The sequence below is a fragment of the Drosophila kikkawai genome, chromosome 3R, assembly GCF_030179895.1.
Source record: "Drosophila kikkawai strain 14028-0561.14 chromosome 3R, DkikHiC1v2, whole genome shotgun sequence".
NCBI lineage: Eukaryota > Metazoa > Arthropoda > Insecta > Diptera > Drosophilidae > Drosophila > Drosophila kikkawai.
The window spans coordinates 23,184,587-23,207,830 of NC_091731.1; the positions used below are offsets into that span (position 1 = coordinate 23,184,587).

The following is a 23,244-nucleotide window of genomic DNA, read 5'->3' on the forward strand; positions in this document are numbered from 1 at the left end:
CAGTCAATTGACGCGCTCCGCTCGCCGAGACTCCAGACACTGCGATTTGCAGTTTTCATTGGGTCTGCTTTTTTATGCTCCACCATCGCCATCGCCATCGCATTTCTCTCCAATTGCAAGAAAATATTTTCATTTCTTAGGGATTCTCCGAGCGCGGAGACGCAGACGGAGATGGAGGCGACAGCAGAGTCCGGGACTCCAGGTCGATGCGTCACAGTGTCGAGGATTGCTTTGCCTTTCCCGGACGAACGAACGGACAAGCTCTATGGGTCTGCAGCCATCACTTGGCCGTACTTTATTGGCCCGGCAAAAGTTTTGTGCCGTCACTCGAGCCGGAGTCTGGGCGATTTAAGTTTCATGGAGCAACAGCATCGGATTCGGCTCAACTCCGGCGGCAGCTACAGGCACTGGCACTGCCGGAGCTCAGCTCAGCTCAACCAGCTGGTTGACTTTGACTGACGGGTACAGCTAATGCTAATGCCAATGCCCTGGCCTGAAGCCCGAGCCAGAGCCAGAGCTAAAGCCGAAGCCGAGCTAACGGATGGTCCGGTGCAATAGTTGCGCCCTTGATTTAACTAAAGGAAAATTGATTTAATGCCATAATTCAGTGTCCGACCCGGCTAGAATGTGCCAACTGACTTTCAATCAATTTGACGCATAATTCCTGATGGATTTAATCGTAATTGATGATTGATTGCCGTCTGCCTCGGAGCACGGATCCAGAGGCTCTCGAGAGCCTGCCCGCTCTCTTCTTTCCTCGAGGCAGCCGGGCGTATGCGTAACGCAGCAACGCGAAAAACACTTTTGGCAGTCGTTTGGTCCTAATACCTTGTAATTTATTTTCGCTCAGCTTAATCGAACTACTGGTCGGCTGGCTACCTGACCCAGCTGATACAGGCTGCAATGGTCTTTTCATTAAGTTGCCTCACATAAATCAATGTCAGGTGAGAGAAACTACAGATTGGGTGAGGAGGACCGAAAGGATATCCCGCTGACATGGCACTGTGGTCGACATCAAAGCCCGCTTGGTCCACGTATTTTTAATTTTAATCAAATGCTCGACAAACCCCGCTCGCTCCGCTAAAATGTCTGGCTGCCTTTTATTTGACTTGGCCATTTCAATTGCCGAGCAATTCCTTAATGGCTTGCTCGACCCCCTCCACTCTGAGCTGTCCTTAGATGTAAATAAAAATGCATTGCACTGCCATTTCCTGTGAAAGCCAAAAGCATTTGATGTAACTCATTTCAGCTTATGCAGCGGCCACGTGACGACGACATTTTCCCCTGCCCACCGCCCATCAGCCCTTCCCATTTGTTGCTCTATTTGTATTTGCATTTGCGTTTGTGTTTGTGGGAGGGCTTCTCTTTTTTATATACCCCGGCACTCGGTGTGCTCTGCGATATATTGTATTCGTGGGAGTTTATGTAACGTGCAAAAGAAAACAGGGGGAAAACCTTAAAAAATATACAGCTCTACTCAAAGTAACGTCAATATTATGCAAGCTTTAGGTATTTATTAAATAAAGACAACTTGTCAATAACAGTTTAAAATAAAATATGTATTTTTAGGAATTTGGAAAGAAGTAACAGAAATTCAAAGTTTCTTTAAAAAAAATAGATGAAAGCAATGTGGAATTAATTATTGGATACAAAATAATTTAATAATTTGTATGAACTTTAGCGTAAATTAAGTGTTAGCATTCTTCAGAAGACAGCATTTACTGGGTACCTCATAGTCGCTTCCTTTGACCTGGCTTCCCTTTTTATAATGTTAAGCTTTCCTCGTTTTTTGTGGCCCTGCAACGGCTTTTATATGTTTTTCTTCACCCAAAGCTGTGTGAAATCAATGGAAGCTGTTTCAGTCAGCCGTCGCCACCCGGCTTCTGCCCTGCATTCGTGGAAAGAAGTGAAAACTGAAGCGGAAAACTGCCCCTCGACTGGCCGCGCTCTCGCCGGTGTCTGAGTCTGTGATTGCGCAAAGTGCGGCGTTGTCCTGGCCGATGCGAAAACGTTTTATTTAAATATGTATACGTATGGTGTGCTCCATGTGTACGCAAATATATATTCAGGAGTGTGAGCGTGGTGGCAGGTAAACCGTAACGGTTTAAATCTGCTTGTCCAACACTCGGCTTCCGCTCCGCTCCTCATCGCTCCGCACTGGCACTTCAGCGGCCCCGTATTTGTGTCAGTTCCGTGCAGATCGCTTACATTTGGCATAAAAAGGGCTGCCAACAAAATCGGCAGCAGAGCGGCGGGGAAAACAAGCAGCAGGACATGTTAAAAACAGTTTTATGCACTGCCAGAACGAGCTGGAATAAAATAAATATGCTGGCTGACTGCCTCAACGGGTGGGACCAGCTTCTGGTCCTTCGGTTTTGGGCTGGGGCCGCTGCTGGGTCCTGGTTCTCGCTGGGTCCTGGAAAACGCAAAAGTGCCCACGCTTCAATGCGTGTATCTGTCGCTTTAAAAAGTGATTTTTACAAGCCACACTCACTGGCAGTCACTTAATGACACCGACACATGTCCTCCAGTCGTCGTCCTTATATGCTAAAAAATCAACCAGGCATCGTAAAGTACACAGAAAAAGCCAGAGGCCGTCTTTTTTGTGCCTGAATAGTCGAGTAAGCTAAGCTGCTGAATTGAATCGAATCCGAACGAACTCAACTGAACTGCCGTTTTGCAATTTTCGGGATTTTGGCCAAAGGGTTCCGGGTTAATGAATGAGCCCGAATTGAAAATCCAATGCTGGTGTTATATTTTCCCGACTTGTTTGCTTATGCCGCCTGCTGGCGCCTGCAATTGATGGTGATTGAATTTTTTGATTGATCGTTTGATTGATTGAACTAGTTGGTTTTTGGCCGTAAGGTTAAAAACTAATAAAAAACTAACATCAGCCATGGCAACGGGCGAAATCCTGCGAAGCGGCTTAATTGAAATGCGGCACGGTTAAAAAATGCCGTAGAAACTCCGGCGGCCTAAAAACAGAGGCACTGGGGAGATGCGGTGTTTGGCCCACCTTCGGGGAATACTTGCAATTACGCTAAAAGCAATTCCCGGCCAAGCACCGCTCCTTTCTTCGTTCCCGCAAAGAGTTAGCTCCGACTCGAACTCAAACTCGGGGCAACCCTTAGCCTTTGGCTTACACAGACACAGACCCGGGCCAAGCAACAAACAAACACATTTGCCACCTCTAATACAGGCCCACAAATTTTTATTTAAAGCACTTTACCGGGATCGTGTTTCTTTCGTTTCCCTGGCTTTTTTCTACACGGTACTCGTATAGTTCCAAGGGTGTATTGTTTTCGGGGACATGTTGAAAGGAAGCTCTTTCAAATGCTTAAGTAATACATATTATATCCTCAGAGCTTTAGGCTATGAACTCTACTCAGTAAAATCCAAAAAATCGTATGACATATTAAACAAGGGATAAGGGATACCTTCAAGTCGGTGCCCACGACTAAACCGTTTTTCTTTTTCTATCTGAGTGTCGTACAATCAACTTAAACTAAGATTACAAGCGCCGTCCCGCTAAGCTGCAGAAAAATGTGTGCCAGCGGCCGGAGCGGAGTCCTGCGAGTGGTTGGGGTTCTAGGGGATGTGGTGGCGAATCCGCAAAACCACTCACGGCAGACAGACGACTCCCGCATCCGCCGCATCCCCTCGAGCTGTACGCATGCTATTTGTATTTAAAATGGGATTTACCTGGGGTTTTGTCACTTCTTTTAGCGGGGCTTTTAATTTGATTTAATGCGTCTACGCGTGCCGCGTCAGCGGAACCCCCCGGACTCCTGTGCCGCCAGGACACACTCCACTCCTTTTGGAGACAACGACTGTGTAAGCCCTGGGCAAATGTGATAGGCGGCGTGCTGTTGTTGCTGGCCATTTGTGCGAATTAAGTTTTTGGCGCCACGAAGTGGAGGAAACCGGAGGAAAGCCGCCGAACCGCCGAGCCACCCTCGCAATCAGCCAACCGACGCTGCCACAATGCCCCTGTGAATTGGGCGAGTGAAAACTTGTGTCGGAAAACTTGCCGTGCGGCGGAAAACTATGTACAAACTCAATTGCAAATGTACGCGAGAGCCATCCAGCCAGGCAGCAGCGCGCTGTTGTTGTTTGGGGAAAAATGCAAATTAATTTTCCTCAGGCTTTTCGCTGCGTTCCCATTAAATATGAGTGCTGTGCAACTTTGCGGTGCGGCAAGGTGGCCTCTATTTTTGGTTTATGTAAATCTTGGATCTGCCATCCAGCTCCAACTCCGGCTCCGTCTCCTCCACCTCCGCCTTATCCTCGTGCCGGCATTCGCTGCACATCAAAGACTGGCAAGAACATTTTCGCTAGCGGCTAGACTTTGAACTTGGGTCTCGGGAATGGATCAGGGGCTGGGGGGTCCTGGGAGAAGGAAATCGAGTTGGAAACGGGACGTACGGAGTCCTTGCCCTCAGCTCAGCCGCAATTAAAACAGATTTCTTGTTTACGATGTCCTTGGCGAATTTGTAAATCAATTCTATGCGTATTTTAAGCAATTAATTTTCCTGAATTTTAATTGACTTTACCATCTTCACCTCCTCTGGCTCCGTTTGCCTGCCGCTTTGTTTGTTTGTTTATTTACTTGTTTTCCCTCAACTTGCCCCAGATAGCCCACAACATTGGTAGTAGTTGTGTAACGGATATGTTTCCTTTGCGGTTTGCTTAAATTGATTTTAAAGCTGGCCAGAAAGCATATGTACTTAGGTCATGTGTGCTGGCAGCTAAGTTCAGTCTAAGCCCTCTCCAACCCAACAGCTTTGCGATTTTCTACTCATTACTTTGACTTCCGGAAATGATGGTCCTGCCTAATGAGATATACTTATTTATTTTGACTAGCATGACATTTTCTTAATATATTGATATTTAAAACAGTGTAAATAAATATAGATTGATTAGATTTCCAGGTTGCAAAGTGTTTTCAATCAAATTTTTCTTGGTTTCTCCTAGTCATTCTTCAATCTGTCGGCTATATTCAGTTGATTGACAAAGGTGACCACCGAAAAAGCCAGTTTTGCTACCTAAAATGAAACGAATATATATAGTTTCAAGCTGAAATCTTACAATTTGTTTAATGTAAAGCTTACGCTTATATTTGTGCTCGTGGAAATCGGGAAAATATAGCCAGCGGTGAAGGCAATAGGCTTCTGCGCGTTCTGTAAAAAGTAAAGCAGCGAAGTTTTGTATCTGCGACTGGTGCTTAGCCAGTTGGACTGAAATATGGCCATATCCAGATGATCACAATCGGCCTTTATCAAGTCACACACGAAACAGAACGGAAAGGTCTGCATGAAGAGGCCATTTATATAGGCCGCTGTGGCAAAACCCGTCCAAATGTCGGCGAAAAAGAGCAGGTTTATGATAGACAGGCCCAGGCAAATGCCGATCAGTAGGAACTGGATGAAAATTGTGCGGGCTATGACGGGTCGAATCATTTGGGCATATCTTTTAAGAAATAAATATTATTATTATATGATACTGAAGCCATTCCAGTTGCCTACTCTTTGATGAGCTTGTGATCCTTGATGCAGTTGACCAAATCCTCTTGGTTTTCCTCCTCACTCTTGCCGGGCTCTGTGCATAGTCTCTCCACTCGCTGCTGCAACAGTTTAAGGTGGACCCTAAGGATCAGGCCATACAGCAGAGGGTAGATGTCGCTCATCAGGGTTTGGGTCACCGTAAACGTCATGAGCATGTTCTCGTGGAAAGCTGCTATCCAGAAGCTCACTCTGCTCTGCCGCCAGTCCACAAAGGGATTATAGATTCGCCACGGGAGTTGTCCTGCAGCTCCGGCAGACAGGAAGGTGGACATGGTGTAGGAGATGTAGATCACCTGGTAGATAAGATAGGCCTTGTTGCAGTGGACAACCCAGCGATGAACCTGCATGCGTTCCTCCAGCCGAGAGCACCGCTTGTCCAACTTGCTCAGCAGCTCCTTGGCCTTGTAGAAGCGCCAAATGTGCAGATTGAAGAACAGCACCTTGAACGGCATTCCCACGGAATTGAAGAACAGCTGAAGTACTGTTAGCAGTTCGCTGGGACTGAAATTGCTAAGATCCTTCAGAAAGCTAATGCTGATTCCGATCGGCAGGTATATAACGCACCAAGAAAATATGCAAGCGGCCGCAATGTAGTACAAAATCTTGTACTTCTGTGGAGACCACCAGCCCATGAAGAACATCCCGTACTCAAAGTACCGAAATGCCTCTGGTGAAGTCAGCAGATTGGAGGGATCCGGCTCTCGCAAATATTTAAAAATCATTATTGCACTCAAATCTCTTTGGAACTGAAGAGGAGTGTCCAGAGACCACGGTATTTATACCATTCAGTTTTCGGATATTCAGAAAATTGCATAACAGAGGTTGGCATTGTTATTTGTTACAAATGCAAATTGAATTTAATTGACTGTGAAACAGAGAAAAGCAGCCTACGCACAATAATCAATTATCCTCTAACTATGGGTTAGGTAAGTAATACCTTTGTGGGTCACAACAAGGGATATTATTTATTTAATTGTTGATGATACTGTTTGTTGCTTTTCTCAGGGATTATTTAAAAGACTCTAATAGATTTGGGTTTCCATAAACAATAGATTCGTCCCCGAAGTCCGGAGAGGACTCTTTTGGAAGTCCAACACTTTAAAATCGTATATTTAAAAATTCAAACTTGATTTTATTTATCAAAGCAAACAGCGAGCAGCAATCAATTATCATGTAACTATACGTTATGCATCGTGTTTTTTTGCAAGGCCTATAATTTGCCAAAGTCTCGATACTGTAATCACCTGCATTTCTTATTTGCTTTGCTTTCCACACATTTTTCCCACAAGACGGCGCCATAAAGTGGGCAACAGTTTTCCCAACCACCGACCATTTAGATGTAAATGTCTTAGCCGCATGATTAATACATGTGTGTCTATGCTCTGGGCATATATGTACATTGCGTAGCCGACATGGGTGCCGTGGCTCGGGCAGCAGCACAATGCCTCGCATTGTCTGACTTGCGTTCTCGGCAGACGCGTGTGTTCGAGTTAATTTATAGACTTATCAACACTTAATCACCGGAAAAATGGCATGGCGCATGTGTAAAACGCACACAGCGCCACGCATGTTGATTACGGCCGCTGTCTTCGGTCGTATTTCACCCGGAGATGAAGTCAGAGCCAGGAGCAGAGCTATATCCATATCCATATCCAGATCCAGAGACTGAAACAGAGACAGAGACAGAGACAGAGGCTTAATAGTTGTTAGTTAGTTGTGCGTGCAGACTGTTGCTCTCCGTAACGCTCCGCATTTGCCGTAATTTATACTTTATAGCCCTGGCCAGATATGAAAAGTCCCGCACACATTCGCACGCATCACTGTAACATAATATCGGGGGCTATATTTTTTCAGCCCGCTGTTCAACATGTTGACTTTTATGCCATTTTCTGCGGCTGCCAAGTCAACTGTGGTCAGACCCTGCCCCTGATATTTATGCGTGCATATAAATAACAGGGTCTCTGACTTTCCACCGACTTTTCCTCTGTAGCTGTAGCTCTGGCTGTAACTGTGACGGGGGCTTATGTTATTAGATTTACTGCGGGCGGTGGGTGCTGCAGATGCTGATGCTGCTCCTGCTTCTGATGCGGTCATAAAAAGGCAGACATTCAAATAAACCGCAAAGAGTTGACTGCATAATTAAAGCGGTACACGACGACCTTCAATCATGTTTAGGCCGGGAGAAAGTTCATTAAACTGGCTGCTTTGCACCATCTATCTAGCCAATAAGTGAAAGGCGGGATCCTGGCAATTGGCCGGGACAATTGTGAGACATCTGAGCGGCATATGTGGCACGTTTGCTGATTCCAAACACACTCGGACATTGCACTGGGAAAAACAAAGATCTAAGTCAAAGCAAAGTCATATTCATTTATAAGGATAAAGCAAAGAGCTTAAGAATATCTTGAGTATATTTTGCTTTATAATATAAATAAAATTTTTTCCTTTTGGGACTCCAAATAAAAGTTTTTCCTTTGATACTCCAGAGCAGACTTTTCTCCCGGTGCCATCCTAATGATTGCAACAACGTGACGCATCAACGATTTCTATCTCGCACAATTTTGCTTGGTTTATTCTTGTTTTTTTTTTTTTTTTGGGTTTGGTATTGCTCGATCTGAGCCGCATTGAGCTTTATTGTTGGCCATTTGGACAAACAGGCTCGTGTGCGACCGCGCCATATGTGTGCTTAAGTGAAAGGCGCCGCCTGATGAAGTATTGTTTCTGGATCATAAACTGATTTGCCTAAAAGCGTGTCTGGCACTCGCTCCTACTTGCTCGGCATTCGCTTTTCCGGGAGGCCTACACGGATCTGGCTTGCGGACACCTTATTACATTTTTGCGCCCCAAACTGTGTGCTAATTGCTTTTGAGTGAAAACCTCATAACCAGCGTCCACTCAGCCAGAAGAGCCGTGCCACGGCCCTCGGTTTAGCTGGCCAACACACAGAAAGCCGGAGCCATTAAAAAATTGATTTATTTTTAATTATCAGTGACGTGCGGCGCAATAATAAATAAACGTGGAAATTTATTGCAACGTCAAAAGCGACGGCCGGCAAGCGTCGACCTCAACAATAGCGTGCGTGGGTGGTTTCCATCCACAGCAGCGTCCAAATTAATAGGTACGCAGAAATATGTAATGAAAATGTACAGTTTCAGGTCGAGAAAAAGTATTTGTTCAAGGATATACTTAAAGGGTTTCCATAAAATGAAGCTGTTTTAATATTAGATACAACAAGCAAAAGCTTTTTATATGTGTATTTTGGAATACCTGGCATGAGTAAATACATATTTACTCTGATAGGTAAATGTGGTTTACGATTTATCCATAAATTCTACTCTTCTAAAAACACTTAAGATGGGAAAGCTGCAAAAATATTATATTTTTATGTTGCTATTGTTTTGGTCGCTATTTTATTCATTCGCCTATATCTGCATTTATGCTGGGCATTTTTGCAAAAATATTTAGAATACTGCAAGGGAGAGTGTGTGCCGGGAGGTGGGGGGGGTGTGTATGGTATATTCCAATAACAAGCGGGAAAATCGAGTTGTTGGCATATTTTACAAACACTTTGCTAATGTTGGCGCTTGTCTAACATATTTTCAGCTGCCTCCGATGATGATGTTGCCTGGTGTGGCCGGCGATGCCTTTGCTGTTGCAGCAGCTCTTATTATTGTTATTATTATTATTATTATTGCAGCTGTCGCTCATGCCGAAATGCGAACAAAAATGCGGCAAAAATTCTATTATCACAGCCATTGTCGCGCCAGCCGTATGACAACCGCTTGACCAACAACGTTGTTACGGGCGGAACATTTTACTAATTTATTAACTAAGCCAATGCCGATGGACGAAAACGAGCCAAATATTTGTCAGACTTCATGTGGTGCCATGTGGGCGCTGCATTTTGTTAATTTGAGCCTTTGGCTGGCATTCCTTCGGCTATTTTGTGATATGTCAGCCGTTCTGCCGTGTCCTGTTTAAAAATGAATTTTAGAAAATTTGAGATTTCTAATGCTAGTTCCCCCACACGCCGGTGGCTCGTTTTGCAATTTGCAGTCGCCGCCGAGGACCGCACCCATTGTGGTTGCCCCTTTTTGCGGCCTGACGCGTTTAATGAATTTTTCATGTCATCAGCGTTGTAGTACTGTTGACCAGGGCCCCCATTCAATTATTCACCTCCCCCGGCCCAACTTTGAATGGTCGCTTTCAACTGTACTTACCGCATGGCAATTCAAATCAATTTTTGATTTGCCCGATATATACATTTTTTATTTGTACGGCCAAGGAAATGGCTGTTTTTGCATGCGAAAAATTTTTAATTTATTTTCAGCAAACGATGGGGCTTTTTTTTAAATCACATTTCTCATGGCTACAGGGTAGCAGGGTATGTTGATGTTTCAGAGAGAGAGAGGAAAAAAATTCACTTATCCGGAAATATTTGCGCCAATTAAGTCTGTTATGTTATGGCTTATGTAGTAATCTTTTTATGGTGCAAATGCAATTAGCATCATTGAGGCAAGCTGGTAACTGGCAGTCGAGAGACTCTTCTTTGGAGTGCATTTATGCGCTATTCATTGGAGCTCTGTTCACTCGCACTATCTCCATCGCATTCGCTGATGAGCTGGACACACTGGGCAATATATTTTATTCACATGCCGGTTTTTGCAGCTACATATGCGGTAATTGATACGCTAAACTGCATAACGCAGATTATGACGTTAACGGGGAATGGCCGAATGAATCGCGGCCCCTGAATGCCGGCCAATGAATGCCAGGGACTAGTGGAAAAAGCCTGGAAAACGTAGTGGACAGCGCAACAAAGGAAACATTGAAATATGCAATAGAGGAAAAAATAGCAACGTTGATTATTATTATTGTTGTTATTATTATTATTGTGTTTCGCATTAAATTTGCATGCTATCATGTAGTTATGCATTCGCTTGAATTTAATTATTCACATTATCTGCTAATTTTTAAAATAATTCTGATTATTTAATGCTCTTTTCGCTGGTGGTATGGAATTTAATATGCCAACTCCTACATGGATAATATATATATGTGGGTGTGTGTGTTTTGTGGAGTGTAAAAAGTTTGAAAAGCAATTTAAAAATGAAATTTATGAATTGTGTGCGCATAAAATGCAAAAGCAGAGCGAGGCTAAGCAAAGCGTAGAAATAGCAATTGCTCCTATTGCCAGAAGGTAATTAGAATTCATGACACGCTTATGAAATATCACACATACGCAGTGTGGCAAAGACGCTGCCCCCCTCCCCCTCACGCTTCCGCCTTGTTCGCTTTTCTTTCCCCTCACACTCTTTTGATTTACGATTTTCAAATACACAAGCATACGCACACAGCCACACTCCCGAGGATGGCAGCAATGCAAAGTAATTTATGACAATGCCTTGGCCACAAAAACTGCGAATTGCAATCAAAGCCAAAAATGGCTAAGGCCAGGCCAGAAGCTCATATAAATGTCAGGACGCTAACGATGGATGCGAATCTGCCGGGAGCTGCTGCTCTGCAGATGCATTAGTCGGCCACTTGGAGTGCCATCTTTATCTACATCTCAACACTGAGCTAAAAAAAAAAACCTGAAGTATACTCGTGTTTGTATTGAGTCAATAAATTTATTCTTTATTATACTATATTTTTGTTTGTATCATTTTGAATGAATAACTGAAACACGGTATTATTTATAAAAAAGATTTACCTTAAATTACTTGAGTCTATTTAAGGTTATTTTATAAACATTTGATACCTAAGGAAGTCTATATTGCTGAATCAAGCTTTCAAGATTTCGCAGTGTATCTTTTTCTGCTACGCTTTCTTGTCACTCCGCCTCCAGTCTCCTTTTGTCCTGAAGATGCATTTGAGTCTGCTGCCCGGCTAAGCAAGGCTCGAACTCCAATGAGGCAGCTGGCCTAGGAAAGTACCGCGCCTTAGTTGTTCTCTTCACACAACTTTTGCATATAAAACGGGTTTGCTATGTAGGTTGCTCCGTGTTTTTTAATGGCGTGAAGTCAGCGGCGCGTAAATAAATAAAAAAATATATATAAAGAACACAGCAGAACGTTGAAACATCATGAGGCATCTTAATAAATTACTTTGGGGATTTTGGTGCACAATTTTTAATATTGCCGGGCCGAGGCCCAGACAGCCACATCGCTGATGTAAAGCCACATGTATAGTATGTACATATAGTACACACCCCCACGGAATGGAATAGGGGTGTGGAGTTGGGGGCCCCGACAGTTGCTTGACATTTCGAGTTTAATGAAATTTATGCAATTTTTCTTATTTGCCAAATGCACTGCGGCAGTCGCAGCTCGCCTGCGGCGTCAGCAACACGCCAAAGTGCAATGCATCAAGCGGGTGGCCTTTAGCGAATGGGGCTTGCCAGTGCATCGGCGGTGAGGTGTTGGTGTCGAGCTGCTTAGATATAGACAGTCCTGACAGCTCCGGTTAACGGGAAGGTGCACTTGGCGAATGGCAATGTATAGGTTAATGGAAATTATATTTATTTCGGGAGGAAATACCTTGATAATCAAGCTTGTTTTTAGAATAATGATCTTACTTTGAATATATTTTATGCAAATTATGTAGAGTTTTCCTGGGTTAAGCAACTCTTTGTTGTAGCTCTACGAGGCTGGTCTTCCTTAGCTCCCATCTAGGCCTGAAACTCAATGGGTTTGCTTGTGTCCCTGCCAACTCGATTGGCCAAGTTAGTTGGACTTGGCTTGTAACTTTCGCGACCCTATCCGAATGCTGAATTTAAGGCCAAAAAACTGGCCGGAAAAGTAGGTACTTGTTGCCAAAGTTCATAAAGGTGACCCCCCTGCCTAATGATGATTATTTCTAGTTCATTTTCATTTAGCGCCATTCTCCACTTTTGTTTCTTTCTTTTTTTTGCCATTCTGGCTACTGACAATAAGGCCGGGATGAGGGAACTGAGGGGTAGATCCGACGACATTATATTTTCATTGTTGGTCAGCCAAGCGCAAAGGCTTCGACGAGGGCGGACCAGGGAGCCATTTCCCGCTGCCTCTGTTTTCTGGCTTATGCTTTCAACGGATTTTGGCTTGGCTGCCGCACAAAATGAAACAGAGTGTCGTCGGAGTGTCATTTGGCTTCGAAGGCAGCGGAAAAGGATGAGGGAGCAGGGACGAGGGACGAGGGACGAAGGGGATTGCAGCTTCCAGGGGATATGGGCGGGAGTAGAAGCGCCTAATGTGCTCTCCGAGCTGCTAAAGACTCGGCAGTCGAGTTAATGAAACCAATAAATTAATTTTAATGATTGCATAGACACACACATACACACGCTGCCACAAATAAGGAGAAAGAGGATACAGTGAAGCGTGCAGTTTGCTGCGTCAGGACCTTCCGCTCCTTCACCTTCTCCTTCTCGGCCGCTCCTTGGGCGTGGCACTCACCATAAGTAATTGACAAAATCTTAATTAGTCCTTGGCATGTCCATTGAATGGCTTCTGTTGGTTGTCGAGTTTAATTAGCGTTAAATATTTGCAGCGTCTTGAGTTTAATCAAATTAAAAATACCCTCCCGATGCCCGGACAAAAATCAATGCCTTGCACGCTAGACCGCCAATCAATTAGGCGTTTAATCAAATTTTCATTAACCTCTCGACCGATTTCCGTTTGGGCCAATTAAAAAGAGGCCTAGGTTCAATTGTTGCCCAGAGTGTCAGCTTAATCATTTTAGCGCATTAAGCCCGCACACGTACACACATCCGGTGTTGTCCGTAATTCCGTATCCCTGCCGATATCCTGGCCCTCCGGGCGACGGAGTGTTGCTTGCATGGAAAACAAACCGTAATCAGTTGAAGAGCTGAGTGCGCTCAAGAATTTCCACTTGCACTTGCCAACGGCCACTTGGAGCTATAAACTGTGAAGAGCTCTTCCGGCTACCAGCAGAAGCGCCAGCGCCAGCAGCATCACCCGGATACGGATGAGGCAGCTGCCCCATCGAGTGTCCTTGAAATCGAATACAGCTGCTGTCTCTGCTCCTGCACAGAGGGAAAAATCACTATCTCAGTTGTAGAAAAACAATGTACACCCATAGCACTTGTGTTCTTCTAAATAGAAAAGTTGTCAATTAGGATTCAATCAAGAATTTTAAAGATTCTTCAGATGATTTAACTTTTGAAATAAAGTTCCTTAGTTGAAGTAAAGAGAAATATGTATGTTAGTTATGCAATCAGATTAAAAATGACTGCAAAGGTTAGTTTTAAATAAATTTATATTGATTGAATTTCAGCTTTCTCTAAAATACAACATAAAATTATATTTCGATTGTCCCTTTTCCCCCGAGTGTAGCGATTTGTATGCGCTTGTGGCCGAGAGGCCTGTTATCCTCTTGACAGTTTTGAGTGACTGTCGTTGAAGCTGGGAGCCAGAAAAATGGTGCATAAATCAGAGAGCAAGTGCATCGACATTTATGCGTCTGGTCAAAGTTGCTTTAATTAAAGTTCGGCTTAAGCCGGGTCAATGGGAAAATGAGAAATGTGACATCGATTGCCCTGGCAACCTTTGGCCCGCTTATCGGTCTGACCCGGCGTTACAGCTTCCGCAACAGGACTCGTTTTTGTGCCTTGGGTCACCAGGATATGCGGATCGTCCATGGGCTGACATTGCCAAAGTGTCAAAGTGTAATCATGCTTTGTGCGAGAGGCTTAAATTAAATTAATTGACGGCCACTTGAAGTAAATTAAACTGGGGCCGTAAGCTTTTATTTCAGCTGCCGTCAGCCCGTGTTGCCATCGTCAATGTCCTGCCATTAAAGAGATTACAAAGGGTCAAAGGGATAGCTGCGATTGCTCATAATTGCGCGACGCTTGCGGCCAGCCATCGAATGTTTCTTTGGCTCCTTTCGCTCCGTTTTCCCCTTACTCTGCGGTCTGGTCCCAATCCGAGGTCCTTCTTGCAAAGTGTCATTTTCTTTGACTACTATCCAGATACTGTGACAGAGCATTTGGATGGCAAACTAATTAAATTTTGCCGGCTGCGACTTGGTGACTCGGTGACGTGGTGACTTGGTGCGGCGGATATGGGCAGCCAAATTGGCGCCGCAAATTGGTAATTACCCCGGCCGAAGTGCATGTCAAACACGTAAAAAGGCGACAGAGAGAGCGGCAAAGAAAGCTACTCGTGGCATCCTAACTGCCAGCTACCGTCTCTGAACAATGTGCAATTAGCCAACGACAACGGAAACTGCTGCAACACCACTATACTAGCTCCGGCTGCACTGCAAACAAAGTAAGGGTCTAAGAGCATCGATATCCGAAGTGGAAACCGTAGTACCAAAAATTTAAATATTTAATAGTCACATAAGGGTAAAAATCTTCAAAGACACTTTAGTTGATGGCTGGAGGCTGCGGCTTAGGAGGTTGTGGTGGGTCATCGTGGTTGTTTTCACGCCGGCCACTAAATGGTTTTCTTGTGATCAGTGGAATCCAGGAAGCGGCACACATGATGATGCCGGCGAGCATGAAGAAGGTGGCTTGGGTTATACGTATGCCCTCGATCTCCTGCTGCTGCTGGGTATTGCATACGCAGGCGTTTATTATCCGCTGCATCACAATATCTAGGAACCGGGACATCTTGTCATAAATTATATTAGCGTTTGAGTAAATCTAAATCGCAATACAGACTTCTATATCGGAGCCAAGTGCAGGTTAAAAACGAAAAACATTTGACGGACGGCTAAGGCAAAGCTAAGCGAAACTAAACTAGAAAAAACTTGAATGTAATAGATCATTCGTTTTTTTACGTGTATAAAATTACAGTTGCATCCACACGCTGCTGCGGCGATGACAATCAAGCAAACGATGCCATCGTCCACGCAAAGCAGCTGACGACGCGTGTCCTCGATGTCCTTGCTGTGTGTGGGCTTGTGTATTTTGGTGGGTGTGTTTGTATGTGGATGGCCTTTGGCCGCCTTGTGGGCGGGGGCATGGTCAGCTGCAGTGGAGCTGCCTAATTACTTGTAAGTTGGCGAATTTGCGGCATGGCGTTTTCGGGGCCCAGCAACTAAATTGAATTTGACGTGCCAGCAAGCGGTCAATTGCTAACGAGTCGCACCACCGTCCTGCGCCGTTTTCCTGGAATGTCGGTATCCGCCACCAGATCACCAGCACCGCCGGAAGGTTACTGAGACGGTCGGACGGACGGATGACGTCGCGTGTCTGTCGTTTCCTGTTTCCTGTGGCACCGCAACTTGCTGATTGCCCGCGTGTAATTATTTTTTAAGCACTTTGTCTGCCCGAGAAATTAGACCTAACTAAGCCAATCTCTTTTATTTCATTTCGGAGCTTTTTTTTTTGTTGTCCGTCTTTTTTTTTTTTTTGCCTGCATTTGAATAGCGTGAGAGAAGGGTGAGAAGGTGGATAAGGATGGGGATGGGGAAAAAAAGAGGAAGCCGGCAGATTTGGCTTTTGGGTCACACACGGCGGTCGGGAATCCTTGGCGCGTATATCCTCTTGTTGCTTGGCTTTCATTTTTCGGTTGCTTTGTCCAATTAGCAACTGTTTCGGGGGCTACGATTTCATTTCTTTTATTGTGCTCGTTATCCTTTTTATTTTGTTCGCAGTTACTGTTGTCTCTCCGCTCGGTTTCAGCTTGTGCAAATTTGATATCCTTGTTACAGCAAATTGTTGTACAATTATTCTGGCTTCGCCGTTCCACGGGAACCCCTTGTGTCCGCTGGCGGAGAACCTCTTTAATTCGACCATCGACCAAATCGAATCGAATCATATTTATATGCTCCACAAAACGTCAGGGTTCGGTTCCCTCTCCCCTCATTGTCATTGTCCTGCGCCAATATTGTCGCCCTTTCGATTATTTATGATCTTTACTTTGCAGCGAGTGCTCCCCACGGGCCTGTGGCCAAGTTTTAGTAGTCATCGTCCTCGACTCGGTAATAAATTTATGCTTTTTTATTTCCTCCTGTCATAATTTTACCCTCAAATACACAGACAGGCTCGCACACAGACCGAGATGGAGGGTGGCGATAGCAAAATACTTGGGACTTTTTCCCTGGCATTCCCGGCTGCCGGTTCACTCCTTTCACTTCCCCCTTTCTCCACATATCCTTAGCCGCCAGAGAGGGAATGGGGTATGTCTAGAAATTTTCCAATTGATAAATTATTTTATGGCAAATACACAAATTTCCTCATACGCACCCTTGCCCCACCAAGTGTGTGCGTATGCGTGCGGTTTTGCGGCCTGGTTTCTCGATTTTCATTTGGTGGCATTTGGTTCTTGGCTCAGTTCAGCTCGGATATCTGTGTCCTGCGCATAAAAGTCGTATATTCGTATTGCTTTGGGTACGCAATATCCTTGTGTACTTTTGCGTATTTCCTGCTGGCCAAGCGGTCACTCATTGCTTTGCTCGTCATCATCATCATCATCGCTCCTTCGAGCCAGTACTCCCTAGGCTTGCTTCTGTTTTTTTTTCCTTTTTTGTTAAGGCCCGAATACATAAAATCAATCATGTTTCTTTGCCGCCCCTCCTTGTGGCCATCTTTATCAATATTTTCCCTGCCTTTCATCAAAATTTGTTGCTTCGCTTGTTTTTTGCTGGTTCTTCGGCTGGGTTTTTTCCTTACCTATGTCCTGGTGAAGTCTCCGCAGAGAAAGGAAAACAAATTCGAGTCGATTTATAAAGCATTTAAGTTGCTTTTGCTTTCACTTTGGGCGACTCACGACTCGGGGCCGCTATAAATATGCTACATTTATTTTAATAGAATTGTTTATGAGCCTCATATTGGCAGCATTCGCGGGTATGCTGCGCAACTGCCAAAACATGTTAAGTAGAGAGAAATGGCTATAAACAAAAAATAAAAGAAAACGCTGAATAAAAAGCCAGAAAAACTCATACAGGAATGGCTGAAAAACCGCGCCAAATCAAAGACAACAAATCCGAAATGCGCACACAATATTTTGCGGGATTATTTCAGTTGGCTTCCTGTCACTGGATGGGGGGAGGCGGGGGGAACGGGAAATGGAAAGCGGGGCGCAGAGAGTCCTGTGCACTATCCTGCGGAGACTAAAAGTTCGGGCTACGATCCAAATTTCTGTTAATTTGGCATCTTGTCCTGCGTTGGCATTTTGTTTTTTGCCTGCCTGCTGCCTGACTGCCGTCGTTTATATTTTTTTACGCTCTGCTTGAGTTTTATTCGCCTGTGGAAAAAAGTCCAAGAAGAGCAGTTCCAATATATACGGATGTTTTGTATGTGCACCGTGGAAAAAAGAGCTCAAATATTATTTACTTAATTGTAGTAAATTAGAACATGAAATACGAAATCTTAAAAGCAACATTTTGCCATAAAAAATCCATAAAGTGTAGGAGAATAGGATACAGAATAGAATATAGATTATATTTAGAATTTACCATTTAAATAAAAAAAGGAAAATATTTTTAAAATTTCAGAGAGTATAAAAAGGTTAAAGCAAGCCACTTTTAGCTTCCAGATATATTATTGAAATCCCTACTTTTTTCTGTGTACCAGGACATATCTCGCTCTTGGTCGCCTCTATTCTGTGTGCAGATATGCAAAACGCTGTGCGCACATAAATTTCAGTGCTGGGCCACGCTTATTTGCATAGGAATTATGTATTTGGGCACGGCGGCTTAGCTGCATTACACAGGACACCAGCACATAGATCCTGGAGCACACACCAGCTCAGGCACACACACAAGCACACACACTATAGAATAGGGATAGGGGACTCTCTGTGGTCATGCAGAAAACTAACGCATATCGTTTTCCTTGTATTTTGCAGCTATAAATTTGCAACGCCCCAGGAAAATGCATTGCAGCAAAACAAGCAATTAAAGCAGTGCAGCCCCGCAACCACGAACCGAACCTGTAGTATCCTGCCGCCTGCTGCCCGCTGTGCTAAAAACCTATTTTAAATAATTAAAATTCCGTAAGTGCTGCAGTCAAAGACGTCGGCAAAGGAGAAGTGCAAGCGGAGCGCCAAGTCGAAGGAAACCGAGTCCTAGAACGAAAACGAAAAGAACCCGGGGCTCCCTCTGTTGCCCGCAACACAATCTGCGGCCTGCAAATTCGTGTGCAGCAATGAAATAATTAATTCAATGCACCTCACTAAGCCGGCGAGAAGCAGCAGCAGTAGCAGCAGCAGCATTGCTTATAAATTCGAGAGCCCCCATTTCAGCCAAACCCACTGCAACAGCCCCAACAGCGAGCCGGGCAAAATGGCCGCAGGAGCGAGGACAATTAGCCAGCCAGGACATATCCGCGATCAGCGGCAGATACCCATGAGGAGGAGCCTGGCCCACACCCTGCTCCTGGCCATCGCTGTGGTGGCGCTGCACTTCGAGAGCGGTAAGTTGAGCCAATCTAGCTTAAGGTGCTCATCCCGAGCAGGCGGTGCAGCACAATTGGATATTTTCAAATTGGGGAACTTTTATATCATTTATCAAAAAGGATTTTAAAATTTTTAATAAATACATAACGAAAATACTCAATCATAGCTTAAGACACACATTTAAAATCAGTAATCAATAAATAAATCATTTAATTTCTTAAATCCTTAGTTGTTATTAACCAATTCTATCAAACAACTTTACTTGAAAGGAAAATATTTCCCCAGCCACTTTCCAAAACAGTTACCTTTGCCAGCACTGATCCCAAGTCCTTGGCAGTTGCAAATTCAATCGCGTGCGCGATGAGGGAGAGTCAATCAGCGAGCTCGGCCGCAAAGCCATTCAATTGACAAAGCCACAAATTGCGGGCGGGCGGCCGCTCGATGACGGAGCTTTGTCGGCCGGCGAATTAATCTCACGGATGAATATTTCAAAGCGAAACTTGAGCAATTAATTTCGCTAATTGCTTTTCTTCGCCTCGTTTTTGTCTAGGGCCAGTCCTCGTCCTCTTAGGCCGGGCCTTTGCATTTAAATGCCCGCCAGTGGGTGCATTTCAAGGACTCAACTTTTGCCTGTGCATAAACCCAATCTGACATTTATGCGAATGTCCACGGAATCAAATAAGAGTAATGACATTGCCCGCAAAAGGAGCCGGGTGCTGGGTTCTGGGTGTTGGGTGTCGAGGTGCAGGATGCAGAAACCACCAGCATCTGCCTCTGCCCGATGTCTTGGGATCTGGCCGAGTTCCTTGACAGAAGCACTGGCAGCAGTGCAATGTCCTTTGGCTACTCAAACATTCCAGTGGCTATTAGTATTCATATCTTGACTGAACTAAACTGAAAGCTTAAATTCCTCTGGCCATTCGCCCTTCCTTTGTGGCGGTCCGTTACTGGTTTGGGATTCCGTTTTTATCTGAGCAGCGTTTGCATGAATTTTCATTTCGTGCTAGAATTGTTGAAAAAGATGCAATTAAATTTTAGGGCCAGGGGTGTCAGCAGCCAGAAGATGCAGATGGACGTGGTCCCGGAGCCTGAGACGGATGCGAGAAATAGAGTACGAACCACGTTTATATGTATATGTATGAAGAGGGAGAGCGCGCAAAAAACTCAGCACGAATTTCCCAAGTCCCTGACAGTGTCTCAGTTGAGTTTTCCAGCTCCCCGCCCGCCGTGCGCTCCTCCTGCGGCTGCAGCTGCCGTCAGTGGCAAGAACGCATTATTAATTTATTTTTCAACTTGCTAGATGAATAAGCAAAGAGCAAAAATGCTCCTCGAACGCTGCTTCGGATGCAGCCAAGCTGAATTTCCCAATTTAAGCGACGTCTCGACTGCTTCCCTTCTCTGCCACTTCCTGGATTTGAATCCGAATCCGCTTCAGTGCTCCATTGTCGGGTCATTTTGCATGCAGCTTTGGCACGGCTAAAGAATGGGTTAACCGGCGGAGCAGGCGACGTGTCTCGAACGGACTTCAATCTGCTGTCCATCACTGTCTTCGATCGTGCCTCGACCGGCACCGCAAGGAAATAAAATCCAAAAGTGAATAATGAACCGCAAATAACTTTACTTTGTCTCGAGGACTCATCCCCGCCGTTGCTTCCGCTCCTGTACCAGTTGCTCCTGCTGATGCTCCTCTCCTATTTTTTCAATTGCTGCAGGACGTTTGTCTGGATGGATGGTAAACTGAACAGAAGCTGCCGCCACTGCGAGTGTCAGTAACAATTAGTTTGGCTTGCAGTCCAGTTAACAGACATCCCAGCTCCAGTTCCGCTCTTTCAAATATTTGCATTTGCACTTGCGGTTGCCCGACAGTTGCAGTCAATTCCCCCCTTTTTTTATTCGCTTGTTTCGGTTTTTGCACCGCATCCCTGCACAATTAATGAAGTGCAAAACGCCAGGACGGAGTTCCCGTATCCTTCATCTTCATTAATGCTGAATATATATTGTGACATAAATCACACAATCAAATTATCTGCTTCCCCCGGGGCTCGGGGGATCCCAGATTCGGATTCGGATGCTGTCCGACTTAACTAATCAATTTGACATAGGTATGCGAAACTTTAACCCAAAAACTTTCGATACGAAACTTGTTTCCACCCCAGTTGGAAGATAACACTTGGCTGCTAGTGAGTAAGTGAAATTTATTAACTGCACGGACCACAACCTAAATGCAAATAAATCAGACATCAGTGCAAAACTTCTTCGGTATAAACAAAAGCCAAAAAGGATATCGGCAGCAGTCGAGAGCCGGCGGCAAGTGGGGCGGAAAAGTTGCAAATGTTTATGGGAAGCCGGGGTTGGAAAAGCAAAACAAAAAACCGCAAAAAGGATATTGACGTGTGACGAGGACGAGGACGTGGCTTCGAGAGGCTCTTGAGGCAGCGCGCCTACGAGTTGATGGCATCGCCGGAGTCTGAGTGGGTGCTCCTCCATCCATCAAGCTATTCCCCCTCAAACCCATTCCCCTCCACCTTTTTTTCCACTCTTCTCCTTGGTTTAGGTGCGGCGGTGTCAAGTATTTGCACTTGAATTGCGCGCTAAGCAAAATTCACGCGCATTTGCTTGTGCGACTCCAGAGAATTTGCTTGGCGCGTTCGCAGCTCAAGTGAAAATCGATGGGGCGATGCCAACATCTACACAGTGAAATAAATCAATAAGATTAATCATCAGTTCAATAAACCCATTTACACATCAAAAGGCTCTTTAAAATAGTACTTATTCCTTTTTAAAATAAAAATATACATTAGGTCTTACCTCCTCAAGGAGTAGTAATTTTCTGCAAAATATTTATTTAACGCATGACACTTTTGCTGAAATAAAATATGTTTTATCTATGAGTTCTATTCTTTAAATACTTTTCAAGTTTTATTATGCCATTTCAAAGACTTACAGACCTTGGCCAAAGGCAAACTATTATTATATTTGTTTCCGTGTATGCTGGGTGATGTTGGCATTGTTGCTTGGCCACAATGTTTTCTTTTCCGCCTCCGCTACGCTTGGCTTTTTATTGGTTTCCTTCGCCTCCTTCTTTTTCCGTGTTGTTTGATTTGGCTGTTGTCCTGCTTCTGGTGTCATGAGCAAAGGAGCAAAGGAGCATTTGAGCAAACAAACTAGACCTGCCAGCACACACACACACACACACAGAGGGACACAGACCGACTCCCATGGACGAGAACGGGGACACTCGAAGCCGTCATCCCGGGCACATATTGCTTCATCTCCCTACGTGAGATGATGTCGGGACAGGCATCACAACTGTCGACAACATCAACGCCAACGCCATCATCTCAGCCAGCTCTGTGCCTGCTTCAGCTCCAGCTTCAGCTCCAGATCCTTATGCTGCCTTGTCCTGTACCCCATCTCCATATTCCACTCGCCTGCGTCATTATGGGCTTCGTCTGGCACTTCACAAAAATGCACACAAAATCCTCAACTTTATCTCGTCAATAACTTAAGTGCCAGGCAGGGCTCTCAGTTCCTGAGGCCCCCCACAGTTTTAGTCGGTTTATTTTGGCTCTGTTCTACACAAAAAGAAAGAATTACAGCGATTTAAGATGTAATAAAAAAAAGAAGTTTGAGAACTCCAAAATAGCAACGTTTTTATAAATAAAATAGTCAGAGGAAATCCTTTAATACATCAAAAGTCATATACTTTAGGATACAAAACATAAAAACCAAGTGTCCGTAAAACTGGCTGACTAAAAACTTGCTTAAAGACATTTTAAATAAATTAAATATTATATTAAAATCATCTTACATGATTTTGATTATTAATATACTTTCTCTCAGTGCACCTCTGGCTTCGATCTATCCTTTAGCTTTTTCCCCACACTCGTTTATTGGTCAAAATTTGCTAGAACCCAGCTTGGCACGTACTGCGGTTGCAGTGGCAAAAGGCTTGCAAATGATTATTTTATTGACAATTAAATCATAAACATAAAACCAAGCCGCACAAATCTACTGAAGGGCTGTCGGGTTGACATGCTGTGAGGAGTGAAATTTTATTGCCATGAATGTCAGGAGGTGACATTAGTCACAGAGAAAGGCCAGGACTCCCCCTTCCGAGCCAGCGATTCCGGTTTATTGCAGCATTTAATGCCAGAGATGGAATCGCACTCAAACGCAGACGAACGCAATGTGCCGCTTATGGGCCATCCAGTGCATGTGTGTGCTACCAAAAAAAAAAACATACCAGACTTGGTAACCGAAGAACGAGTCCTGGCCACAAGGGGAAACTTGTTGCCTGGTCCAGGGCAACATCTGTGGGCCAGGGTCAT

At 44.6% G+C, this 23,244-nt stretch overlaps 2 protein-coding genes across 3 annotated transcripts in view; one reads left to right on the top strand and one right to left on the bottom strand.

Annotated features, from left to right (window-relative positions):
- The window catches only part of LOC108083749 (lachesin), a 128,173-nt gene that overhangs the window by 42,045 nt on the left and 62,884 nt on the right, over positions 1–23,244 (top strand). For both annotated transcript variants that reach the window (XM_017179665.3, XM_070287163.1), the window contains one exon: positions 18,365–18,930. In XM_017179665.3, the coding sequence (XP_017035154.1) occupies positions 18,681–18,930 (250 nt within the window). In that variant the 5' untranslated portion in view covers positions 18,365–18,680. The remainder of the gene's footprint in view (positions 1–18,364; positions 18,931–23,244) is intronic.
- On the bottom strand, positions 4,943–6,286 carry Or98a (Odorant receptor 98a). The gene is made up of 3 exons (XM_017179497.2): positions 5,526–6,286; positions 5,112–5,469; positions 4,943–5,045 (listed from the first exon to the last, which is right to left on the bottom strand). The coding sequence occupies exons 1-3, from the start codon at positions 6,284–6,286 to the stop codon at positions 4,971–4,973; spliced, it is 1,194 nt and encodes a 397-aa protein (XP_017034986.1). The 3' UTR covers positions 4,943–4,970.